Raw genomic sequence first — 26,677 nt, forward strand, 5'->3', positions numbered from 1 at the left:
AAGCTGAAAAAAATTGAACATTAAAAATATAATAAACCCTAGCCTGTTTTTCTCAGTGGTTAGAGAGTCAGCCTGCGGAATGAAGGGTCCCGGGTTCAATTCCAGCCAAGGGCACAAACCTCTGTTGCAGGCTTGATCCCTGAACCAGGTTGGGGTGCTTGCGGAAGGCAACCAATTGATGTGTCTCTCTCACATTGACGTTTCTCTCTCTCTCTCTCTCTCTCTCTCTCTCTCTTTTTCTCTCTCTCTCTAAAAAGCAATGGAAAAAAAATATCCTAGGGTAAGGATTAAATATATATATATTTATATATTTATATAAAGATGTCATCCTTTGTAAGACACTATGTTGATTTTATTACAATATTTTGGAAGAAAAAATACTTCCACATAAAACGTATTTATAGATTCTATGATACAATTAGATCTAGAAACCTAAGACATATAAAAAATGGATCTAAGAATCAAGGGGAGGAAAACCTTAGCCTCACTCTCCAATTTGCAATCTGTAGACCATGTTGATGCTTTTTTAGGTCTGAAAGTTTAAATGAAATTGAGAGACTTTCACGATGTGCCCTACTGAAATCACAAGTGTTACTTGAACGTTGATTATTAGGATAAGGTAGTGTTGCCTAATTTTAAATCAAATGTCATTGGTGAAAATAATGTTTGAAGGTTATGTTGCCTTCAAAGAAACAGAAAACAAGTAATTTATCACTGAAGTGATTTAGAACAACATCTAATACTAGGGTTTTTGTTAATCAATTTAATGTTCAGATGTTTCAAATTGGAGTGATTCAAATAGTTAGGACAATTTGCTATTGCCCTACTAGTCATAAGATGAGTAATCACTAAAAGGCATATGTTAACTAAAAGTAAATCTGCCAACAAGAAGGACACACAATAAAAGTTTAGCAGTTAAACAAAACTAAGGCTGGTCTTTCCCCATGGAGAGGGCCTGCCTTAAACTGAACCTAATACACACAAAAGTAGAATCAAAATATGGAGAGAGAAAAGATTTTAAAGGCAACAAGAAAAGAAGACTGTAGAAACAGAAGATTATAAAGAGAAAGAGAAAGAATGAAAAAGACTGAGACATATAACCTCATTGATACTTTTGGATGCAGCCCTATATTCCTTTCTATTTTTTTGTTATATGTGCTACTAAATCCCTTCCTTTGCCTTAAGTCACTTCAAATTGTGTTTATGTCACCTATAACCAAAAGTGTCCAGGGCCCCAAGTCCTTCTGATCAAGCCTCCCTCCAAGAAAAAAAAAGTCCCAAATAATGTAAGACCCACTTGGCCTGGTGTAGGTTCTATAGCTTGGAAAACAAAGGAAGGTGACACTCAATGCAGCAAAGTTGCACCAACATCGACAGTCACATGTTGGAGGCCACAGAGGCTGGAGGAGCCTAAGTCCAACCTCAGGTCATTTTCTTTTTCTTTTTTTTCTTTTTTTAAAATAAATTTATTGATTTCAGAGAGAGGAAAGGAGAGGGAGAGAGAGAGATAGAAACATCAATGATGAGAGAGTCACTGATCGAGCCCGCAACCCGGGCATGTGCCCTGACCGGGAATCGAACCCCAATCGCCTGGATCCTAGGTCGACGCTCAACCGCTGAGCCACGCCTAGCCGGGCTCAGGTCATTTTCTAAATGGTGACCTTAAAACAGAGTGGCACAGGTCAAACATAAGAGGGCTGGTTCTAATAACATGTAAGTCACCCTGGGAAGTTTCATATGCAATTACAAGAGACTTACATGGTCCAGTTATATGCATGTGGACCATAAGACCATGGATTGTGGGTCTTAGTATTAATGAGAGATTATTTGTATCCATAGCTGACAAGGCTTCGGGTTACATGTCAAATAAGAAAGTAGCACTAGCCCCCACCCACTCCAGATTCCACTGAGATCCAGATTTCTATTGTTTGATAACAGAATTAAAGTTAACTTCTTCCTCTTGCCTTAGACTCAATACATACCCTCCTCCCCGGACTTAGAGCCAGAGGCAGAATAAAGGGAAAAGCCCAGGGACAGGGTGTGTGAACCTGGGCGTGCACATAATGTGCATCTGTGCATCCTGGGAGCTGCTGAAATGTGGGCTTTCAAATGGACCCAAATTTCGGACAAGATTAGCAGCTCTGAAACATCAGAGGCTTGCCCACTTACTCTTTCTTCCCCTGTGATAACAAGGATGAGTGCTTAGGAAACGCGACCCAACTTCCAGAATGTCCTTGGGTCTCATTTGTCTCAGTAAAGGGGATATTTCTTTTTAGCACTGCCATTTAATGGGACAAAATATTAATGCAAATCGAAAAGCCAATGGAAGAGATGTCAAGACGTTAACAGCAAATAGAAGAAAGCGAGACTACAGAGGCCCACAAAATTAAACAAGCACATAAAGTTTTCAGATTCCACTTTAAGGCTGAGGACATCGGAAAGTGAGCAACACGCATAAATGCCCCCATGAAGCTATGAAACAACATCAAAGTCAACGCGTGGGAGTCTGAAACCAGATATGCAAAACAGTTGTTTCCCCAGGTGTTTCAGAAATCACGTTTAATTTCCTCAGTATCCTGCTACATATATCAAACATCAAGTTATATCACTTTTTGAGTAACAGTCACTCCACTAGCAAGAGCCTAACTGGAAGGTCAATCAAGGTCAGAGTATGTGTTCCACAGAAATGCCCCAGTGGCCCCCCTAATAACTGAATGCTGTCAGGCTTGAGCTGCTTATCTAAATTTTACAAACAAATATTGTAGTAAGCAGGCTTAATCGGCCACTGAGCCTCCAGATAAACATGTGTGCACTGGAAGTAAATGAGGCACAAACAAGCCACTCACCTTTTCTGCCCTGCGGATCCTGGCAGTTTTCATGGATGCACGGGCCCCAGGCTGACCAGGAGGACACCACACAGTCTGTAGAGCAAGGAATGCTGCAGAGCTGGGAGGCTGCAGGGGCGGGGCCCAGGCATAATGTCTTGTCCACAGGTCTAAAGACTAAAGCACACAAAAATTTAAAAAATTAAAACAATGGACCACGCCACATTCTCTGGTTATCCCTAGAATTGCTTCCATCTTTGTGTGCTTGTCTTGCCCACATCTGCTTTATGGTTAAAAGGGTAAATGCAAACAAAGTATAAAACACTCGCTAATACTCACTGCTCAGCTGCACATTATTAGCATTTGAGGTGAGAAAAGGCAAAAAAAAAAAAAAAAAAAAGACAGCAAAAGAGGGCATGAAGTTGAGTTTCCTGCTTCACTGAGTATTCCCTGGGAATCAAGAGAGGACTTAAAATACAGACACAATATCTAGACTTATGATTTAAAAAATTAAATGGCTTAGTGAAGTTTCAAGATAAGTCCATCTCCACGATATAAATGACTGGGTTGCTGTGAAAAAATCAAAATTGAACCCCCGAGGTGGGGTGTTTAGCATAACCAATCTACCACTGTTACTCCCCTGGGGGTGGAGCTCGAAAAGACAGAAGAAAAATGGTTCTTAAAATAGGAATAATAATCAGGATCTGTGACTGCAGAATTAGCCCCTGAAAGTCAGTTTCATTAGTAAGACTGTTCAGAGGCACAGGAGTGTCTAAGGAGCCACAGGGGCTGCAAACTCGGGGCCTGTGAGCTCTTCCTCTGAGCCCCTGCACCCAGAACACCCAGAATGGGTCCTCTCAGGTGCCAGTAACCATCTGTGCATCGGGGCATTCACCTAGTGCCCTCTCTGTGCAGACATCCTGGACACGGTGAAAACACACATGAAAGAGAAGATGAGATCCTGATCCCTGCGGAGTTTAAAACATAAAAGTAACTAGGACAGCAATACTTAAAAATACACAATAAAGGAACAACAAATGCATAACTACACTTGCACAGAATGGCCCCAGGCAAAGAAGGTTTTGGAGCATTTCAGAGTTTGTGAGCAAATGATTTAAGTTCAGAAGGCTTTATCTTATGGACTGGCTTGCACTATTGTCTGAATATTTCCTGTGTTATTTCCATCCAGCTAAGCAGATCAGAATCGCTTCAAAGGCAGAGCCTGGGTGGTGAACCATGCCATCTACTTTGCTTCCTCACACTTTACCTGCGATGTGGATTAAATCGGGTAAAGTTGGCACTAAATCACTGCTCTGGCCAGCAGAACTCCGAACATAATCCAAAACAATAGCAAAATAATTTTATTTTTTTTTAAATACTGTCACAAAGAAGTTGTAACCCGTGAGGAAACAAGGGTTTCCAATGAACAATGGGGCAGCCTGGGGTGATAATGAGAGTGAATGGGAAAAATAAAAGGTTGCAAAGAAAAATAATAATAATATTTTGTTTGAAATTAATTCTTTTACAGTTTACCAAAAGGATTTGCCTGACTTAAATAAAAGGCAGAGGCAAGCAAGGTTGCAAATATAAATGTCAAAGGTTGTGAGCCAGTGGAGGAGACAGGTAAAGGACAACAGGTATTGGGGGAAAGCAAAAGGGGGGTGAGGGGAGCCGGTGGTCAAACAGAGATAGTGCTGGTGACGACAGCAGTGGGATGGGGAGGTTAGGGGGACCAGGCCTGGGGATGACATCAGACACGGGTGGACTGTGGGAAAAGAAGAACCAGCGAGACGCTGGGAGGGGGTTGTGATTTCCTTCCCAGGAGTGAGCGAGAGAGGACTCACTAGACAGCCACTCACTGAGTAAGGACGCATCCGTCCCCAAGCCACTGAGCACCCGCTCTCACTCGGGCTCTCTTGGATGGTGCCTGCTTCCAAGTAGCTCTAAGTCAAGAAGGGTAAGTCAAGGAGCATATGAACAAAGTTAATGAAAAGAGATGCTTCAAAGCATCAGTTAAGTAGAAAGCTGCAGAGCCAGAGGTCTCAAGGCAGAAGTATGTTTGTGTCCGGACCCACGCTCGTTAGAATGTATTCTCACAGACTCAGGCTTTAGTTCTAAAAACAAAACCTCAATAATGAAGGAAAAGGACTTAGGGAATGTAAACTGATTAATCTACTTATTTAATAAACATTTAAAGCGCTTGCCAGGCACCAGTAATAAATATCAATTCATTTAACCTACATATAACCAGCTTTGAGATATATATCATTATTATTCCTACTTTAAAAATGAGGAAATTGCTACACAGAAACATTTAATCTCTTTCCTACATTTCCAGTTAGTGAGCAGTGAAGTTGGGATTTGAATCCAGGGTCTATTAACCACTGTACTAAGTAGCCTCTTCATTGATTGTCCAACCTGCAATGACAAGTGCCTACAGCGTGTCAACACTGAAGCCAGAATTGTGAGTAAAACAGACAAGGCCCCTGCCATCATGGAGCCCATATTCCAGTGGGAGTTGGCACTAATCATATGTGAGGCCACTACTCCAACAAGACTGAGCAGCTGTTAGGGGTGCTTCTCTTTCCTTTGCCATGGCTGCCTCCCTGCAACACCAGTCAGACAGACCTTAAGTGTCTGATGATCACCCAGACCCCTCAGCAACAGGACCCAGAAGACACTTGCTGCTATAACCTCTACCTGAGTTGCAACTAGTCAATCCACCAGTGCAATGACCAAGCACACAGTAGGCCTGCATTAAATCTCATCAGAAGCTCTAGATTGCGTGCGTCCATAAGGCTCTAGGTTGGCAGTGCAGCTGGAAAGAGACTGGGGAAGTTGCCCTAAAGTTGTGTTTGTTTTTACAGATATTATGCTTCTGTGGCTTATTTTTGGAAAGCTGTTGAGGATCATTGGAAGGGGTGGGGTTAAGTCTCCTGAGGTCCCCTTTGATAAATTCTTAGGGCTAATGGTACTCCTAAGATTTGAAAGTAGGAGAGAGGGACATGCTGTGCTGGAGAAGGACAGGGGGGACCTCCCTGGGGACTGCTAAGTGACATAATTGGAGGTGCAGGGTGGGGTTGAGGCCATTTGTCAGAGCACTTGGGCCTCTTCAGCACCTGCAGCTTTGACAGACAGTAGATCTTTATCCATATCAATAAATTCTCCCAGCCCCAGGCGACATGTCTAAGATGCTTCATTTAGGCACTGAATCAATGTGCTTGGGTCAACCCATCTCTATCTCAGACCCCCTGGGCTACATTTGCTCTGCAAATAAATCATGAGTAAGTCACAAAGCACTTACCAGCTTCAGGCCACTTAGGTACTCATCTCCCGAGAACAGTGAGCACAGGATATGTCTACGCCTATTGACTGGTACAGCTAGAAGGGAGTTTTTGAGCTAATTAATTTAGTTTAATTCATCAATTTTACTAAAAAAAAACACAACACAGCTCTGAAGACATTAGGTGCTTTTTCCAAGTTCACTCAGCAAATCCAGAGCAGAGCAAGCCCTAAGCCTAGTCCCAGGTGGTTGACTCACCTCCACCTGTAATTTCCCTTTCACGGAATGAAGGCATCAGACAGGATAGATGAGGTCATTTACACCAAGGACATTTTGTTTATGAATCATAGTGACCACAACTGGAGCAGCCAGTGCCAAAACTGATCTAAGGTATCTTCACAGGAAGGCTTCAGGCTCCATTTAACCCTTTAAACAAAATCCAAATCCTTCCCCTCCTTCACTGATCCTTCAAAACTCCTCCAAACCTCTTCCCAGGCTTCCCCCACTAAGCCGGAGGTAGTGAGGCCAAAATTTGCTCCACTGCACGTGAGTCTTTACTTGTTTTACTGGTAGCTATTCATGTTGTAATAAAATTATTTTGGGGTCGCTGGGGCGGGGGCCATGACCTGGGCCACCTGGAATTGAATGGTCCGTGCATTTTACTTTTTATGGAGCCTCATTTCTTCTTGGCCAAACTCTTGCCATTATGTCTGGAGGAAAAATCGCTGCTTTCTACTCACCTGTGCTCCTTGCTCTAGATCTATGGACTGAAATGACTTTATTTTTATTTACTAACTCTGCTTTCTCTAGTTCAATGGATTCTTGCTCTAATCAGTGAGCCTATTCAGTGCAGGGCTGTGCTTGTACCTTGGTGTCCCACTTTTTCCAGCTGCCTTTTGGACAAAGTTACCTTGAGGCCTTCTGCCATTCCTGTGCTAACCAACTGCCTGACCAGATAAACGATTAGCCAAGGTTTTATAGGCTACTTAGCCTTTGTAGGCGGCAATGTCAGCCCCTATGGAGACCTCTCTAGTGTTAAAGAGCCAAAATAGCATATAACTAGGATACACTGACATCGTTACACAGTGGTAGAATTTCTAAATGCTAGGGAATATATTACAGTATTATAAGCAATTGTACATATGCAATAGTAATTAATATTTTGGGTATTTTGGTGCCTAACCTGGAATTTTTTATTTGCAGTAAGAAATTATTAAATTGACCTGCCTTACAAGAAAGGTGGAAGTCTGCTACTAATGATTGCAAAGTTGCCTTAAATAATGGATTTCTCCATGGACAGCATGGTAATTAACAAGTGGGGAAATATGCTGAGTAGATGATATGTTGAATGTTTTAAAAATTATTTTTAATTCTAGAAATGTACCAAGTCCATGATTTTCCTTAATCTCAAGGTAATTTCAGATGAGCATACTAATTCAATCAAAATGAATTGTAATTAAGAAGAAAATGCCTGTTGTGATCATGAGCATGTGACTGCCGCTGTAAAGAAAAATGACTTCCTTCACATTTTATTCTTTGAGACTATATCAAGCTCTAATCCAAACTAATGTGAATTAATATGGACATAAGTTGGCAAAGATTCAGTAAGAATATATTACCCCTCACCCCCGCTGATGGCCATTTTGTAAGATCTGAACTTCAACGCCTTTTAACTCCTCACAAAAAAAGAAATCAAACTGAAATTGCATAATAATAATATGTAATTATAATTAATAACCTGGCATCTCTCTTTAGTTTATTTAAAAAATGAGTTATATTTGCTTAAAGTAAAAAGAGTTATCATTGGAGTCAATGGAATTTTCTTATTTTTTAAATATATCTGCTATTGGATGAAAAATTTCTAGTCTTTCAAAATTCAGAAAGTGTTTGAGGTAATTTCACTATAGCATAATGGAATTCACCTTTTCCTCTGGACAGAAAGCAGTATCTTGAAGATGGTCAAGGAATTAGTCACAAGACAGTGCCTTTTTTTTTTTTTCTCTGATATTTTCAAGGAGATGAAAAGAAAATAGAGGTGATGCTACTTCCTGAAAACTCTTAAAACCTGGATTATCTGCCTGCTTTCTATTTGGGGTGCTAACTACTCCTACAAACAACACATTACATCTTCAGTTGATTTTACACAACATATTTGATTTCTAGAATGACATCAACCTGCACAAAGAAGTCAGACAAAGAAGCCATCTTCATTTCCACTTTCCAAATCAAATGCAGGCACTGTGAACCCCAAAGGGAATGCCCACTGAAAGTCAGGGCCCCCGATTCCACAGGCTCTCCAAAAAAGAACCATAATAGAAACAGCAATTGCTAAGAGTTAATCCAAAACTAATGAAAGAGCCTAATTATGTAAAAATGCTGCTTTTTAAATGATTTTTGAGGAACAATATTGCCTCTGACATATTCATTTAGTGAGTATACTGACTTGGCAGAAATCCAGTCCACCTCGCTGCTAACATAAATAGGCCTCTTCTACAGACTGAAGTAGTCTAGTGGTTGAAGGGGAAAGATAAATAATATTACAGTTTTAACCAGAAAACTACTTTCCTTCAAGAAGCTTCATGTGTTATTTCAATTGCCTTTTGCCACTGGGATTTGCAAAATAATGTATCATTCTTTCAACTTAGTGGATAGAATAAAAACAAATCTGTCTTCTAGCATTTATAGTCAGCTTAAACAATTAAAGCACATCTCATCCTACTATACATAATAAAGCTTAATTTTAGCCATATTGTAACTCTCTTGGCAAAGTACTGTGCAGTACAATTTGGCAGGAGGATGGGTGTGTATGTACAGCAAATTTAATATCTAAAAATAATTCCTGCAATTAGAAACGATTATGTGAAATTGGCCACATGTTAAAAAGTTTTCCAAATTTCATTTATTTCACATAGCAAACGAGAAAGTGTTTATCAATGAGTGATTTTTTCAGCGCTACAGAGTAGCAACACTATAAACAAAGATAAAAACCCATATTCAGAATAAAAATGAAGACAAAAGAAATGAAGTATGTATACAATTTTAATAAGTAATCAGAACCAAATCCAGCAACTACATAATTCAAGGAGAAATATATTTCATCTCTAAATGTATATACTTTTATCATCAGATATTCTCTCCTCTGTTCCAATTTTGAGAATTTCTTTCTGATTGTCAGACTTCTAGCTAAAAGCTAGTATGGGGTCTGGAAAGGATGGAAAGAACAAGAGATGACCTAAATGGCATCTTTTATACCTTATAGAGTTAAAAATACTATCAACGATGAGAGAGAATGGAAAGGAGATAAGTGTAAGATGGGGACGTGGTCAGGCAAATAAAAATGGCAGAGAGGCAAGTGACAGAAAGAGCTGTCTCCAGAGATGTCAACAACAGGATATGCCAGCCAGAGAGGGGCAACTATTACAAGGGTTTTAGTGCAAAAGTCCTCTTTACACTCAGCACTCTGCAACCTGGGATTCATTTTCCCATGCAAAGAATGACAAGAGCTAAATGGGAGAATGGTTGCCTGTTTCACTGATTAATGTTTGTAATGATATCTAATAGGTATTGACAGTCCACTTGGTTCTAGGCACTGTGCTAAGCACTTAAATGCAGTTTCTCCTCCCAACCACTCCGAGGTAAGTGCAATGAGTGTTCCCATTCTATAGATGAAATAACTAAAGATAAATTATTTGCCTAAAACAACAAAGCTAATAACTGATAAACACTGAACCAGGGCTCATAAAAGCCCATAGCCTTTAATACTACCCTATGCTATGATGTTGTGTTCGTAATACGTTATGAGAGAAAAAGAATCTGCTGTAATGGTAATAATTTATCAGGAAAATAAATAAGTGAACATTGAGTTCACTTCCAAAAATTTCTTCAAGTGAGATAAAGTAGAAAAAATAGGTTTAAACTATCAGCAGTAAAAGCCAACCCTCGGGAGGGGCAAGGGGAATAAGGGGCTAGGTTGATATTTTTGATGCGATTCTGAAAGGCACTTATGGTTATTCCTGAAGCGGTGAGGGAGTCGATGAAATCAGATTATAATGACTACTTTTATCTCAACTTTAGGTTTAGGGCCAGTCCTGAAATTACAGTGAGTTCACAATAAGCATCCCTTCCCACTTTTAAGATGGGAACAACTGAATGAAGTTTTAATAATGGTAACAAGAATGGGGAACCCACATTCTCTATGGTGACATAGTCCTCTAAGAATGACATTGCTAAACCCGAAGCTTAAAGCTCTGTCTAAAGGGACAAAATCCAAGCGGGGAGATAGGTCCTTCTCAGTTCCCTTCACCTTCCGCCACAAGCCCTTCCCATCTGGCATCCACCTGATTGTTCTCTGGATCATGAGTTTGTTTCTGTTTTGTTTGCTCATTTATCTTGCTTTTTTAGATTTCACATATAAGTGAAATCATACGGTATTTGTCTTTCTCTGTCTGACTTATTTCACTAAGTATAATACCCTCTAAATTAAAATAGTCACGGGGACGTAAAGTACAGCTTAGGGAATACAGTCAATAATACTGTAATAACTATATATAGTGTCAGATGGGTACTGAACTTAGCAGGATGATCACTTCATAGGTATATAAATATCTCATCAATATATTTTACACCCAAAACTAATATAATGTCATATTTCAACTGTACTTGAAAAATAATTTTTTCAAAATTTTGTGATTATTTTAGAGGGTCAAGAAAGAACTATCTGTCTCTAAAATAAATATGTGCACCATCCTATTTTTAAAAGAAAGAAGAATGAAGGCCTCCCTGTACTTGATATCCTTGTTAGCATATGCTGCTTTAAAATTGCAAATTGCTTTAGACTGAACAAGTTAATTCAACTTCAAAGGAAGGCTCATGGGATTCGCCAGGTCCCTAAGCAGTGATAGGGACAAGACACCGCATAATATTTTTTTAATGCAGAATAGTTCTTTCCATTATATAAGGGACTGCACTATGAATTTTTAGACATAAAACAAAATTATAAACTGAAACCTCTGCATTGCAAAACTAGACAAAAGCTTTTTTTCTCCCAGACCTATTTGTATGTTACAAGTCCTTCATCATATATCTCTTCCCTGGGTCAAGGCCAATATTATAAATTAGTAGCTTCTAACCTGGCTACCCCAGTGGGGTCTAACTCACATAGACCCAGCTCGGAAACACTGTGTCAGAATTGGGAAGGGGGCAGCAGAGAGCACAGTAAGATTTATATCTTCAAAAATCTTTATTATTAACAGGTTGGGGACTAAATCTTATGAATAATTTATGAAGTATGGTTTTGAAAACCCAACTGGCAAAATACTATTCTTAAAAAGCCATTAAACCAAGAGCCTACCACTACCTGTGTAAATTGGGCAAATCTCTTGGCAATTGAGCTTCTGTATAATGAATAAACTACCCAGTGTTTCTCACTTTAGCTACATTATCTCTTCCCTAAGGAGCCTTTGTAAACATTTTTTCCCCTAATTGCCCCTCCCTCCCTGATCACATCTCATACCACAAAGATACCATGTGTATGCGTGTATATATGCCGCATATATTAAAAAGTATAAGATTTTTTCACCCAAGAACTGATTTTGGTCCCCTTGCATTGGGAATGCAAGGACTAGCACACATAGTGAGCTTAAATTGTGTTCCTTTCAAGCAATTTACAACAAGCACATTCTGATTTCATTAGCAAAAGAATTCTATGAGGTAAGTTCTACTAGTATCTCCAGTTTCCAATAGGACAAAGTCTTAAAAATCTGTCCAGACTTCTATAATTAGGAAAGGGCAGAGGCAGGACTTGAACTCAGGACGCGTGAGTCCGTTTCCCCCTCTTCATCACCGTCTTAGACTCTTCCAGCTCGAGCTCTGAAATTCTTAGGCTCGTTGCACGTTTCCACGGCTGCAGGCTGGAATCCATCTTTTTCATTTGGCTACGGTGCTGCTTCATATCTGTGCTTGCTTGAAATTGGGGTCGATGTGCTTATATTTTCATTACAATAAGCAGGAGATAATACATTAACCAATAAGCTATGCTATTTTCTGGTAGAACTCTGAGGCATGTGAAGAACACGAATGATTTAAAATAGCTGATGAGCTATAAAATTTTATGAATTTGTCTTTTGCTCAAGAAGCAGTCATGTTGTTAAAAAGCCAACTTGAGGAGTTGTATACACTAATGTTTTATAATTATATACATCCGAGCAAAATAAGTTATAATACCAAGAGGATAATGACATATACTTTAAAATATTACAATCATTTTCTAAGAAGTCATAATTTAAGAGAAAAAGCAGTATAAGTAATAGGATAATAGCAATTACTTAATTTTAAAGTGCACTTATATGATTTTATATTAAAAGCAATGTGGATGTACTTTAGGTTATTAAGTGCAAAAAAACACATTAATCCTGAAAGTGTCATTAACTATTTTTAAAAGGGCAAGGGTATCAAATTTTTCAAAGTAAAAATAGAGTTTTCTAACATAAAAAGAGGTATAGCTGCAGCAATTGTTCTAGTTTTTAAAAAATTTATACTTTCTTAACTGAGGTGCTCTAACCAACATTGTTTGGTTCAACCCAATGAAACTCAAAGATAAGACACGTCTATCATAGCAACTATTTGGGGGATGGGGACAGCCCTGAATGACTAGTAGTTATGCTTGTTCAGATATTTTTCAGACTTCTGGCAGCTCAAGATCTTTAAAATAGAAAACTCAGCAAAAAAGCCAGGAAGCCTGCAGGGACTCCCTATGCCGGTTACAGATCATGATGAAGCACCTCATCTGAGGACCTCCGGTGTTACCTTTCCAGAACCACCCTGCTTCCAGTATGGCCCAATAGAATCCAAACAGGACTCAGAGCCCTGACACCACTGTTCTTGCTCTCTGGTGTATTTCTTATACTGAGAACAGAGATGGGGCCACATCTTGCAGGCTGCCAGGTAATAACCAATCTGTTCTCTCTACTTAACATTAATAATCAACTAATTATATAAGACACCTTTCATCTAGAGTTATTTTCTTGTAATGATCAAAACCAGATGTGCCTTGCTACATTTTTAGAGAAAAGGAACTTCTCAGTCCTATTCTGAGTTAAGACTTGTATGTCCAGACAGATCCTAAGGAACGTGGAAGCCTGCTTGGAAGGTCCTTTCCCCTCAGAGATATGCTCCCTAGTGGAATCCTGGAGTGGAAGGGATCTTAATGACATCTTTTACAATATCCTATTTCTACAATGAGAAAATCAAGGCCCAAAGTGGTTATATGACTTGCCCCAAATCAGCATATAGCTAATTTAAACATCCACCTGGAATTCCCTGTCCTGACACTTAGTTCACTCATTTATGCTAGCTCTAGTCAAATATATATATATATATATATATATATATATATATATATATATCTCCTTGGTTAAGCCTAACATACCCTGATCACACCTATACTTCATTGAGGCATATTTTATTCTGCAGAAGATGATATCCTTTTTTTAAAAATATATTTTATTGATTTCAGAGAGAGGAAGGGAGAGGGAGAGAGAGACAGAAACATCAATGATGAGAGAGTCATTGATCGGCTGCCTCCTGCATGCCCCCTGCTGGGGATCGAGCCCGCAACCCGGGCCTGTGCCCTAACTAGGATTCGAACCGAGGTCTCCTGGATCCTAGGTCGATGCTTAACTGCTGAGCCACGCTGGGCGGCAGTTATTCTTTTCCATGAAATGGACAGTTCCTCTCCTCAATTAGGTTGCAAAAACCCTGCTGTCAGGACGGATCATATACTTCTACCCAAGAGTTAATATTAGCACGTTTTGAGCTCGTGAAGTGCCTATTGCCAAGAAAAAAAAAATCAGGATGTTTTTTCTAATAAGCAGTTTGAAAGAAGCATTCTACCTGAGATGAAAGGCTGCGTAGGTATTTAAATAATAACGTAAGTCAAGTTAAATCCTCTCTGTAATACAAATACCCCAGGAAAGGTGCTCTATCTGCCCTGCTCATCATTGCAACTCCAGCCCCTAACACTGATCAGTGGATAGTCAGCATTCAACACATTTTGAATAAATACATAAATAAATTAATGTGGTTATATGAGTGTCGATTCTAGCCCAAATATTAAGTGAAAAGGGAATTAGGTAGCAAATATTTGATGAACGTTTTAAAGAGTATGAAGACGGCCCGGCCGGGTGTGGCTCAGCGGTTGAGCATCGACCTGGGATCCAGGTGATCGGGGTTCGATTCCCAGTCAGGGCACATGCCCGGGTTGCGGGCTTGATCAATGACTCTCTCATCATTGATGTTTCTCTCTCTCTCTCCCTCTCATTTCCTCTCTCTGAAATCAATAAAGATATGTTTAAAAATAAAAATTAAAAAATAAAGAGTATGAAGATAACTGAAGAATGCTGACATATAGGTTCTACACACAGTTGTACAAGTTAAGCCTGCAGAAAGGTCCCCTTGCCGTGGGGGCAAGTAGGGCTGAAATCCAGCCAGGTTCCTCTTGCCCAACTCCACCTCTGGCTTATGTTCAAAAGAGCATCTCTTTTTAACCCCGCCCTTCACAGGAGGGGACTTTTTCTAATTCACACAATGATGCCCTTTCTGCTGCCCAAGGCCCTGCTCCTGTGAGGTCTTAGAGAGTAAGAGGTACCTGCAGAGTCAGGTGGGTTTAAAAGTGCCCTTGAAATCGAAGGCATCCTTATAGTCATACTATGGTGAGTTGTTTTACAACTGAAAACTTTGTAAAAATAGGGACTTCAACAAAGGTTTTTTTTTAAAAAAATCTAAGAGATATATATTTTCAAATGTTAAAAAAATAATAATCAGGTGACGGATCAAGAAAAGAAATATGATCCCACACCAATAAAAGCATAGCCAATGGAAGTGCTAATTGGAAACAGACTCCTAGGGTCTGAGATTAGCCAGGATAGTTTATTAGAAATAAGTGAGACACAGAATGAGAAAAGCTAGTGGAACTAAGAGCCAGGTTAATAGAGGCATGCATTAAAGGTCAGAATGTTAAATTTATTTGTTAATGATTCCAAAGTCCAAAAATTTAAATAGAAGCAGTGTGTCAGGGCCCACATAAGGCCACTTACCTTTGCTAACCTCTTAGCAATAAGCAGTGCAATTTTAAAGGAAAAGAATACATTCTTCACAAAAAGGATTATTCTGGAAGCAGAAAGTAGCCACTTGACACAAATCACTGTCAAATAAGACACGCTAAGCTGAAATTGCAATATAATGGAACTACTAAATCTCCCTTCCTACCCCACTCCACTGCCTGCTTCCTCAAGGCGGAGCAGGTCATTAACTCCCGGCCCTTTTTCTAGGCACTGCTACAAAGTCCTAGAGAAGAGATCACATAATGCCCTGTTTTGGCAACCCTATAATTTTATCGGAGGAATTAGATTCACACATAAAAATAAGGGACTACTATAGAACAAGTATTAATTAGGTTTCCAACTATCTAGTACCAACTGTACTTGAGATAGGTATCTCCAGAAGAAAACCAGGGTCTGGTGAGCAAGTCTACATAAAAAATATTCTTACAAAATGAAACTGTATTTTAAATAAATTGCATTGTAAAATAAATGCAAAAACCCAAATGACTATCATTCAGAAATATTCCTATTTCTAGTATGCCCATGGTACTAGAAATTTAACCCAGCAGCATATTAAAACATTAAAATAATTAAAAATGTAAAGTAGCAAGATTTTTTTCTAAAAATGCAAAAATGATTCAACATTGGGATATCTATTAATGTAACTTATTATAAGAATAGATTGAGGCAGGAAACTCAAAAACTCATCTCAGTAAATATGTATACATATATACACACAACATATATATAAACATACATACATATGTGTATATATATAAAATGATATAATAGAGTCTATCATATGATATAATTCATAAATAATATTTATCTATACCTTTCACAATTATCAATGATCAAACACTCAATTTTCTAAATAAAGAAAGAAACAAAGTTCCTTGCTTAATAAATGCCATCTAACATAAGTGGCAACTAAATGGTCTAGGAGTGAAAATTTTAAATATTTAGGTTAGAAATAAGGCAGAAATATAAGCTAATGTGTTATAACTTACCATTGTACTAGATGTTCTAACCAGTGCAATAAAATTTAAAAAGACATAAAAGTAATAAATTTTAAACGAGAAAAAAACAACATTATTTATATATGATTATTGTTTGGATAATTTAAGAATATGAAATAAAAACTTTAGGAATTTATAAGATAGTAAAATAAAGTTTTAACTATTGAATTTAATTTCTGAATATTACTTATGCTTACTTTGTATTGTTACCCAATACATTTTATAACATTTCTTTCTCCACTTAAAAAATGTTATTGGCATATTGTTTATTAAATTATGGAGCATTATATGTAAAAAACACTTTATGTGGGAAGCTTTTGGTAATAGTTTAAACAAACTATCTATGTCTTGATCCATATTAAAACCTGAGTTCAATGTATCCACTGCCCAAGTACTTAGCAGGGAAGGGTGATAATAAACAGCACGAAAGGCAAGTCTGAGTCTGTAGCAGTGGGCACCAGGCTGGGGCAGTGGGAGTAGCCTGCCCCAGGAAAGGAGCATCTTATCACTGATACTGCTAAGAACTGCAGACTCTTGATGATACCTTTTTTTCACTTTTTATTTTGAAGTAATTATAGAGTCACGGGAAGCTACCAAAAAAATAAATACAAAAAATTGTGCAGGTCCTGTGTACTTTTCACCAAGTTTCCTCCATGGTAATCCCTGGCATACCAGAGTTCAATATCAAAACAAGGAAATGGACATTGGTAATATCTACATAGCTTATTCAAATTGCAACTGCTTCAAATGCATTCAGTTACGTGTGTGTGTGTGTGTGTGTGTGTGTGTGTGTGTGTGTAGTTCTATGAAATGTTTTTACCTGCATAGATTTGTGTGGCCAGAAACACAATCAAGGTATAGAACCATTACACGCTCACAAGGCTCTCATGTGCTGTCCCTTCATAGCCACACCCAGCCCCTGCAGCACTAACTAACTAACCTGGTAACCGCTAATCCGATCCCTCTGTACTTTTCTGAGGGGTCTTATTATAGCTTATACATTCTCTACAGACAACGCCCCCCGTATTGCTGACCCAGGCTTACCACTCGCACTGCTCTGCCCTCGGTTTACCCCCGGGCTCCGATAACGCGCAGAGAAGCCAGGCGTGTCATCTCACCAGGCTGAGTCCCGCGTGTCCTGCCTCCTCCGGCCCGGTCCAGACCTGTCATCTCACCAGGCTGAGTCCCGCGTGTCCTGCCTCCTCCGGCCTGGTCCAGACCTGTCATCTCACCAGGCTGAGTCCCATGTGTCCTGCCTCCCCTGGCCCGGTCCAGACCTGTCTGTCATCTCACCAGGCTGAGTCCCATGTGTCCTGCCTCCCCTGGCCCGGTCCAGACCTGTCTGTCATCTCACCAGGCTGAGTCCCATGTGTCCTGCCTCCCCTGGCCCGGTCCAGACCTGTCTGTCATCTCACCAGGCTGAGTCCCGTGTGTCCTGCCTCCCCTGGCCCGGTCCAGACCTCTCATCTCACCAGGCTGAGTCCCGTGTGTCCTGCCTCCCCTGGCCCGGTCCAGACCTCTCATCTCACCAGGCTGAGTCCCATGTGTCCTGCCTCCCCTGGCCCGGTCCAGGCCTCTCATCTCACCAGGCTGAGTCCCATGTGTCCTGCCTCCCCTGGCCTGGTCCAGGCCTCACATCTCACCAGGCTGAGTCCCGAGGGCCCTGCCTCCCCTGGCCTGGTCCAGGCCTCACATCTCACCAGGCTGAGTCCCGCGTGTCCTGCCTCCCCTGGCCCGGTCCAGGCCTCGCATCTCACCAGGCTGAGTCCCGAGGGCCCTGCCTCCCCTGGCCTGGTCCAGGCCTCACATCTCACCAGGCTGAGTCCCGCGTGTCCTGCCTCCCCTGGCCCGGTCCAGGCCTCGCATCTCACCAGGCTGAGTCCCGAGGGCCCTGCCTCCCCTGGCCTGGTCCAGGCTGTCCCTGGCACTTGGCTCCTGCCTGCCGCCTGGCCACATACCCCTCCCTGTGAGAGCCTCTTGGCTGCATCAGGGGACAGTCCGAGCACCCTGCTGCCCTAGGACTTCACACTTTTTCCTCTGCCTCCAACAATCCTTTTGCAGAGAGCTACAGTCACACTCTCTACATTTACTTAAGTTTCTGTTCAAAAATCACCTCTTGAGAAAGAATTTTTCTGCTCTCCCTATTTAAAGCAATACATACTCTCACCTATGTCTTCATTATTATCTCTTTTCTTTTTAAAAATGTATTTATTCATTGTAAATTTTTAACTTTTTATTTAGAAATAAATTCAAATTTATAAAAAGTTGCAAAAGTAAAAATAATACAAAGAATACCCATAAATTCTAGCTTTATCATTTGCACGCATTCTCTCTCTCCCTCTTCCCCTCCCTGTGTGTGTGTGTGTGTGTGTATGAGCATGGTGTGCAAGACTGCACACGCACACACACAGGCACACATATATTTTTACCCTGAACCATTCAAAGGTAAGCTACATACATCATGACCCTTTACCCCAAAATACTTCAATGCATATTTCCTAGAAGTCGGATATCCTCTTATATAACCATGCTGCATTTATGTTCAACATCAATAGATCTAGCATGGGCACAATACTTTTTCTTTTTTCCATCACCATTTATCTCTTTTCTTAGGCTGCTTTATTTTTGTTCATACCACCTATCACCCTCCAATATATATATTTTTGGTCAAATTACCCATTAATCTTTCTCTTTCCATCATAATGAAAACACCACAGAAAAGACTTTGACTGCTTTCTTTAACAGTCTAAAACAGTTCCTAGAATACAGTGGATGCTCAATAAATATTTGTTGGATGAATAAATTCTCATTAATAAGCATGGAGAGAAACTTTAAACAGCCAGACTACAATTCTCTCATCCATTCAGCAACAATTAAATTAACAAAAACAAATTAAAATATCTAGTAAAGGCAAGAATATAAGAAACTGGCATGCTTGGACACTTGGACACTGTTAATAAAATTTAAAATGCAAGCACTTTTGGGAAAAAAATTATCTATCAAATCTGAAATGCACAAATCCAACAATTCCACTTCTTGGAATCTTATTAAAATCCTGACAATTGAGATTTGAACAAAGTAAGATGTATAGCTAGATGTTCCCTTCAACATCACTTGAGGATGGCTGAATATTCTCCTTACACTATTTGTTATAAGAAAAAGAAGCCTAAATGTCCATGTAATGGGAAATCATTAAATTACCTAAGATCATCCAGAGCATGGACAATATGCAACTATTATAGTGAGGGATCTATATATATTTACTACCATAAAAAAATCAAGTGACAAAAAGCAAGTTGTACAAAATTATGCCTGGTACAATTTTTTTTATTAAGGAAAAAATATGCATCTGAATGTCTATTTAGATAGCCCTGTGTTTGTACATGTGTTGAATATATACAAAATTAGACCAGAAAGTACTTATGCCAATTCACTTACAGTAATTAACCCTGAGATAATTGAGGCAAGGTTGAGGGAATTTTTTTAACTTTTTGTACTACATATTGTCTATATAAATTTTTATAATAACATGTTTCTTTTATAAATAAAAACTGATTAGAGTAAGTAAAACGTAAATAAAATGCTGTCTCATTATATTCAGATAAGAGCATCCTTGACATATAATGTCATATAGTATTTGACATAATGTATTATCCTTTCACTCAGTATACTTTCATTTAAACACAGTTCTTAAGCCAGGGGACTATACTACTAATAGCAGAATTTCAGCAAGAATATTTCTGTTATGGGGGGCTTCCTAGAGCATATCACAATGGATCATGAAGGTAAATGCAATATTTTCATCAATCAAAGGGCAATATGGTGAAATCTCTAACTGTCCTTTTTATTAAACTCCCCAAATTATGGCTCATTGACTGGCAAACTGCTCAAGGCCTTGGAGTGGAGCATTCAGGATTCCATAACTAGCATTCAAATGACTACAGATAGATAGAAAACTCTCCTTTCCTGCACCTTAACCTTATTAATACCAGGTGCCTACTGAGCCAGTGCCACCTGCTGGCCTACAGGATGGTCCCACTGCTGCTCTGGTCAGTGAGTGGGCTCAGGTCTGCATCACACAGGCTCTACACTACATCCAAATTGCCTCATAAATGTGTTCCTTTAGATCCAGAAGAACCTGGTCTCATTACACACTCAGTCTTTTCAACATAAAAATTATCAACCAAAGGATTTCTCAGATGTTCCGAAAGGAGAATGGGGATGACTAAGTGCAACTGACTTAACATTGCTTGAAAATAATTCTGCCCACATACCCTACTGACCCTCAGTCAGCAGCAACATGTCTATACAGTAGGGACTGCATATTAACACAGCAGTAAACGCACAATGAATAATTACAGGGTGTTGTTCAAGCTGAAAATGAATGGAAAGAAAAAGAAAGACCAATATAAAGCTACAAAAACGGAATAAATGGAGGCAGAATGTTGAATGACAGGACAGAAAACAACAACAAGGGAAGATATGCTCAGTAATACACAAGCATTAATACTTGGGAACAGTCTAAAATAATAAAATAATGCCACTGTATGGAACAAAATGAAACATAACAGAAAGTGTTAAATAGGATATTGTAAATAATGCAATCACTTTCTGGGCTAGGGCATTCAACTAGAGAATGGCACATAATAACCTTAAAAAAAGCATACTCTCAATTGGATATTAAAATGAGGTAGGGAAATAATTCAAATTTGTAAAACTTTTACAATACAGTGGATTCGCACACATTTTCACATTAAATGTCACAGCTCTGGTCACCTGCTTGGACATCGGCAAATCTAACCACATGTTGGGTAGCTCAGGGGAGTCACAAAAAAGATGGAGGAAGTGAAGTAACCTTTGGGGAGAAAATCCCATCCCGTCTGAAGGAGAATATGGGCATCATTACTGTAGATTGAAAATCTATGGAGACCCTCCCCCAGTGGGCAGAACATACCAACCTTACAAAAGAAGATATTTAATGAGCACGTGAAAAAGATTCGACCTCATTAGCTACCAGGAAAACATAAATTAAAACCATGATGAGATACCACAATACATCCAGCAAAACAGTCAAAAGTAAAAAAGACTCCCAAAAAACGAACATTGGGAAGGAGATAAAGCAACCAGAAATTCAGAGTTAGACACAGCCAGCAGGTATGCAAAATGGTACAATCTATTTGGGAAAAAAAAACAAAAAAACTTGAGCTCTTTATTAAATAAAACTATACCTATCACATTACCCAGAATTTTATTCCTAGGTATTTATGCAAGAGAAATGAAAGTATTCGTTCACAAGGGCCTTGCACAAGAATGTTCATGGCAGCTTTATAAATAGTAGTGAAAGACAATGATGAGGCCAGTCAACAGAAGAACGGCTGAACAAACTATTATACTCACAGAGTGGAATATTGGTCTGCATTTAAAAAGATAACATGGATGCAGTTCACAAATGTTATTCTGAGTGACAGACAACACAAAAAGTCCCTGATCTCTGACCCCATTTATATAAAATCCTAGGGCAGTAGTGCAATCTAACTGAAGGTTACAGAAATGAGAAGAATGGTTGCTTCTGTGGGGATTGGAGCTGGAAGCGGAATGAGACCGACGGGGACGGGTCAGAAGGGAACTTTCGAGAGTAATGGAAATGTTTGTGTCTGGTTTTGCCTTTATAAAAACATACACTTATTATCTGAACACTTTATGATATGTAAGTTATGGCTCAATTAAAAACCACAGAGGTATGTTAAGATAAAATGAGAGCCCGGCAGGCGTGGCTCAGCGGTTGAGCGTTGACCTGGGATCCAGGCGGTCAGGGTTCGATTCCCGGTCAGGGCACATGCCCGGCTTGCGGGCTCGATCAATGACTCTCTCCTCATTGATGTTTCTATCTCTCTCTCCCTCTCCTTTCCTCTCTCTGAAATCAATAAAGATATATCTAAAAAAATAAAAAAAATAAAAAAGATAAAATGAGAATTTCAGCTGTCCAAATATGTCGTGAATATCTCATTCAATCAAAAGCGGAGCATCTGGAAAATTCTACTGACAGTGCATTCACAGTTGAAATTATAAAGGAAGTAGGGAAAGATGCTGCTATGCCAGGACAAAGTCTGGCAAACGAGAAGTTATCTTTGGTAGCGTGAACAGGAGAGCACGGGCAGAAAGCAATTTGAATGGGATTAACTCAGATTCTATCCCCTACAGTCCTATTTAGTGGCAACATATGAACACTATTTTTCTAACCCTCAAATTTTGATTTGCTAAATGTAATATAGCTAACATCAAAAGAATTGAATTGTTTTTTTAAGAAGAAAGGTATGGGTTTAAAAAAGAAAAAGAGATAAAAAGCAGCAGAGAACAAGAATTTAGAGGATGATATTAATGAAAAACAGTGAGTTTAATGGCTTAATGAGGAATGTTATTAAGTTGGTTGATAGAGAATTTGTCTCTTCATTTGTCTCTTCCTTCCCTTAAATTTCCAGGAAAAAATCCATTTTTATTAAATCGTTGTTTCACTGGAGCTCTAGTTTCAGATTGCTTTCAGAGACTGGGTCTCATTCTAAGATGGAGATGAGTCAAGACTGGGATCCCCAAGGATGCTTCTGCTTCTCCCAGACTCCCCTTCAAGTTCCTTTGGGGTTTGTGAGAGACACAGATAACTGAGCTAGCTTTGAGCCCAGACTTCCAAAACGGTCAGAGAAAAGCCATGAGTTCAACCTGTTAAGGAGAAATGCATTTTAAGGTACAGGCTCCCCAAAAAGGAATTAGGACCCCAATTACAAGAACCCCAAAGAGAATTCAATAAAGTTCTGGGGGAGCATCTTGTGGGGCTGCACAGGAATCTCTCGATGAGCACATATTTTAGACTTGCACAAATTTAGAAAGAAGGAAACAGCCAAGAGCAAATATTAGTGACTTCAGTGTGGCATTAGAATGATGATGTTGGAACTAATGCTTGAAATAAACTGGGCCTGTAAAAATGCTAAAGGGAACCAAAAGAGGGGGAGGGGCTCTTTAAACATTTTATGGTAAGAAAAGTAAATAAAATGACTGGATGACTTTTCATCTCAGGCACATAGAATAATATGATAAAAGAGGGGAAATGGCAATGATGGTTTAAGAGTAACATTTACGGAATATTTTCTAAGTGCTTACTATTTTATATGATGCTGACAACAGCCCGGTGAGGCCAGTGCTATTATTAGACTCATTTTAGGCTTAGGAGGACCTGAGGCTCACAGAGGGTATGAGAGTTTGTCTAGGTCACAGGGCTATGAGGGGGTATGCTGGGCCTGCCTTCTTAGGCACCAGGCAGTAATTTACCTCTCAAATGCTCACTGTTGCTGTTATTACCGAAAATCCTGTCTACATATGAAAAGGGTAAAGGCAACTGGGTAAAGAGGGGATCAAAATTCTCAAGTAGGCAAAGAGATCATGTTGCTTTTCAAAATGATCCAGAGAAATTACAGTTGAGAATAGATGAGGAAATGTATACAGTAGTCCCCCCGTTAATTCAGAGTTGAAAATACAAAATAAAAAATTCCAGAAATAAACAACTTAGAAGTTTTAAATTGTTTGCCATTCTGAGCCGTGTCATGACATCTCCAGCCATCCTGCTCCGTCCTGTCCTGAACTTGAATCGCCCCCTGGTGCAGCACATCCACACCGGATATGCTCCGAGCCCGAGTCACTTTGTAACCATCTCAGCCAAGGTATCACAGTGACGTTGTCTAACTCTGCGTCACCATGCCTACAAATTCACCTCGCTTCATCTCATCGCGTAGGCATTACGTCACCTCCTGCAGTCAGAAGAAGGGTGAGTAGAGGACAGTAAGATATTGTGAGAGAGGGAGAGAGATCACATTATTACAATGGATTGTTATAATTGTTCTTTTTTATTATTATTGTTGTTAATCTCTTAGTGTGCCTAATTTACAAATTCAACTTTATTATAGGTATGTATGCATGTATAGGAAAAAACATAGTATATACAGGCTTCTGTACGATCTGTGGTTTCAGGCATCCACTGAGGGTATTGGAACTACCCCCTTGGATAAGAGGGGTACTGTATCCCCAACGCCTCAAGCGCTGTTGAGATGGGAGAGAAGGGCCCACAGCTGTGCTCTTTTGCTTTGGTATACTAAAAATCATCAAGCCCTCACCCCACATGGCTATTATCTCTTCCCGGGGAATGGGTGTGAGGATTCTCCCAGAACGCTGATTTACCTCTTGATGCAGGCCCATCATCCTCTGGACCATGGTCTAGCTGACCCAGGCGCCTGCCACTGCAACTCTATGAATCAAATCTCCCTTGCTTCCCCGCCAACCGTAATTCCCTTAGGCACCGTCAATAGGAAGCTCTTACTAAGCTGTAGAAGTTAATCAGCTATTCCAAAGGCTTAAGGCTACCATAAGAAAACTACATCCACCCCATAAACAAAATTGAAGCTCAGCCTCAGAGTTTAGTGGCCACACCCTCCAAAGGGAATCATTTTAACTGCCTTTCCTCCCTCAGGCCAGCCCCTGCTGCTCCCACTCCAAGAGGACTTGGGGCTCTGTGCCCTGGGGCAGTGGTGGAGAACATGGGCTCCCAAGTCACACTCTCTAGATCAGAATCTTGGCCCTGCCATTGTGACTTTAGACCAGCTACTGCCAGCTCAACACCTTGCTTTCTTCATCTGAATAATGGGAATAATAATGTTGCTTATGGTATAGGATGTTGTAAGGATCTTATGAGACGATTCATCTAAAGTATTTATATGGCACATCTCATAGTAGTGCCACGCACAAAGCAAACATCGACAAATATTAGTTCTTTGTGTTATTTCCAGGCTCTGGGAGATTCAACTTTGACGATCTAGAGCTGCACTATCCAATGTGGTAGCCAGGAGCCACGTGGCCACATAGAGCTATTGAGCACTTGAAATGTGGCTTATCCAATAGGAGATGTGCTATAAGTATAAAAGATATGCAATTTTTAAACTATACAAGAATTTAAAAATATCTCATTATTTTTATACTGATTGCATGTTGAAATGATGTTTGGGATATGTCGTGTTAAATAAAATATATCATTAAAATTAATTTCACCTATTTCTTTTTACCTTTTCTCTTTTTGCATTTTTAATTTGGCAACTAGGACATTTAAAATCACCTATGTGACCTGCAGATTTCTACTGGACAGCACTATTCAAAGTATGGTCCATGGAGCCACAACGTATGCATCTCGTGGGAACTTGTTAGAAATTCAGAAATGCAGGACTCCCACTCCACCAAGAGCTCTGAATTACAATCTGCATTTTAAGCCTCCCAGGTAATTTGCATGCTCATTAAAATCTGAGAAGCATTATTCTGGAGGAAAAACAAACAAACAAAATTTAGCTCCCATATTGTCAGCGTGGTAGAGAGGGGAATCCTTTTACTTTATTAGACCTAGAAGTTGAGCTCAGACTCCAAATAACTAGAAGAACCATTAAAATCTACCCACTGCCACTCACCCATCCAAGGAACTCTGTCCCTTCAGGCTGTTATAAAATAGATTATTTGGGGCCACACTACGTGAGAAATTTGAGACATGGAAATATAAGGAAGAAAACAAACCAATTTTGGATAGTTGTTCCCAAAGAGAAAGAGGGTAGATTCCACTGTGTAATCAGTGTGATAAAAATCCCAGGCAAAAATTCAAAGGCTTGCTTTTAACAGACAATAACCACAGAAAGGAAATCATACTTCATTATGAAGTGATTAGAATTCATTAAGCACCCTTTATGATGAAAGAGTATGAAAATATGACCCATGAGTAAAAATTCAAGGCTGGGGGTGCTTGGAATAGAGAGAAAAATGCAGACAGTATAGTGTGGCTGTTTTTACATTTTTGAAGGGTTTTATATGAAAAATAGATTAATTTTATGTAGTTTCTAAGTACAGAACTGGGAGAAATGGATGGAAATTAACAAGAAGCAATTCAATATAAGAGAAGTCTCTGTAATAATTGGAACTTTATAGAAGAATGAATTAGTTATCACTAGCATGCAATCTGAAACTACACTCAGGGACACTTCAAAAGGAGATCGCCGTGTCTGAGAATGGTCTGCATCAATCCACCCCCTCCCAAACTGCAGACACTATGATTCCACTGTCTCAGCTAGTAAAGATTCAGGAATGGCCACAGCACAGCTAAGGATATGCTTCTAGTCCTAGCCTTCACTGATACAGTCACTTAACCCTGGGCAGTTAATAAACATATCACTACTATGTTATATGAACACACATAATAAAGTTTCCTTATCTTACCAATAGAGAAGGCCCATTCCATTACTCTCCAATTAAAAAGAAACATTCCCAAACACAAACATGTGCATGGCTTCTTTAAGAAAAGGAGGTGGGGATGCTAGTAATTAGGAGATTGAAATGAGCAAGTGGGGTATGACTGCATATACTAGTAAAACATGCTAA

At 39.6% G+C, this 26,677-nt stretch overlaps 1 protein-coding gene across 1 annotated transcript in view; it reads right to left on the reverse strand.

Moving 5' to 3' along the window:
• THSD7B (thrombospondin type 1 domain containing 7B) overlaps positions 1-26,677 on the reverse strand; it is a gene marked incomplete at its 5' end in the record, with an annotated part of 630,914 nt that overhangs the window by 408,690 nt on the left and 195,547 nt on the right. Inside the window, one exon of the mRNA XM_081142191.1 lies at positions 2,847-3,002. Coding sequence (XP_080998317.1) covers positions 2,847-3,002 — 156 coding nt within the window. The remainder of the gene's footprint in view (positions 1-2,846; positions 3,003-26,677) is intronic.

The sequence above is a fragment of the Miniopterus schreibersii genome, assembly GCF_964146895.1.
Source record: "Miniopterus schreibersii genome assembly, chromosome: 7".
In the NCBI taxonomy this organism is placed as follows: domain Eukaryota; kingdom Metazoa; phylum Chordata; class Mammalia; order Chiroptera; family Miniopteridae; genus Miniopterus; species Miniopterus schreibersii.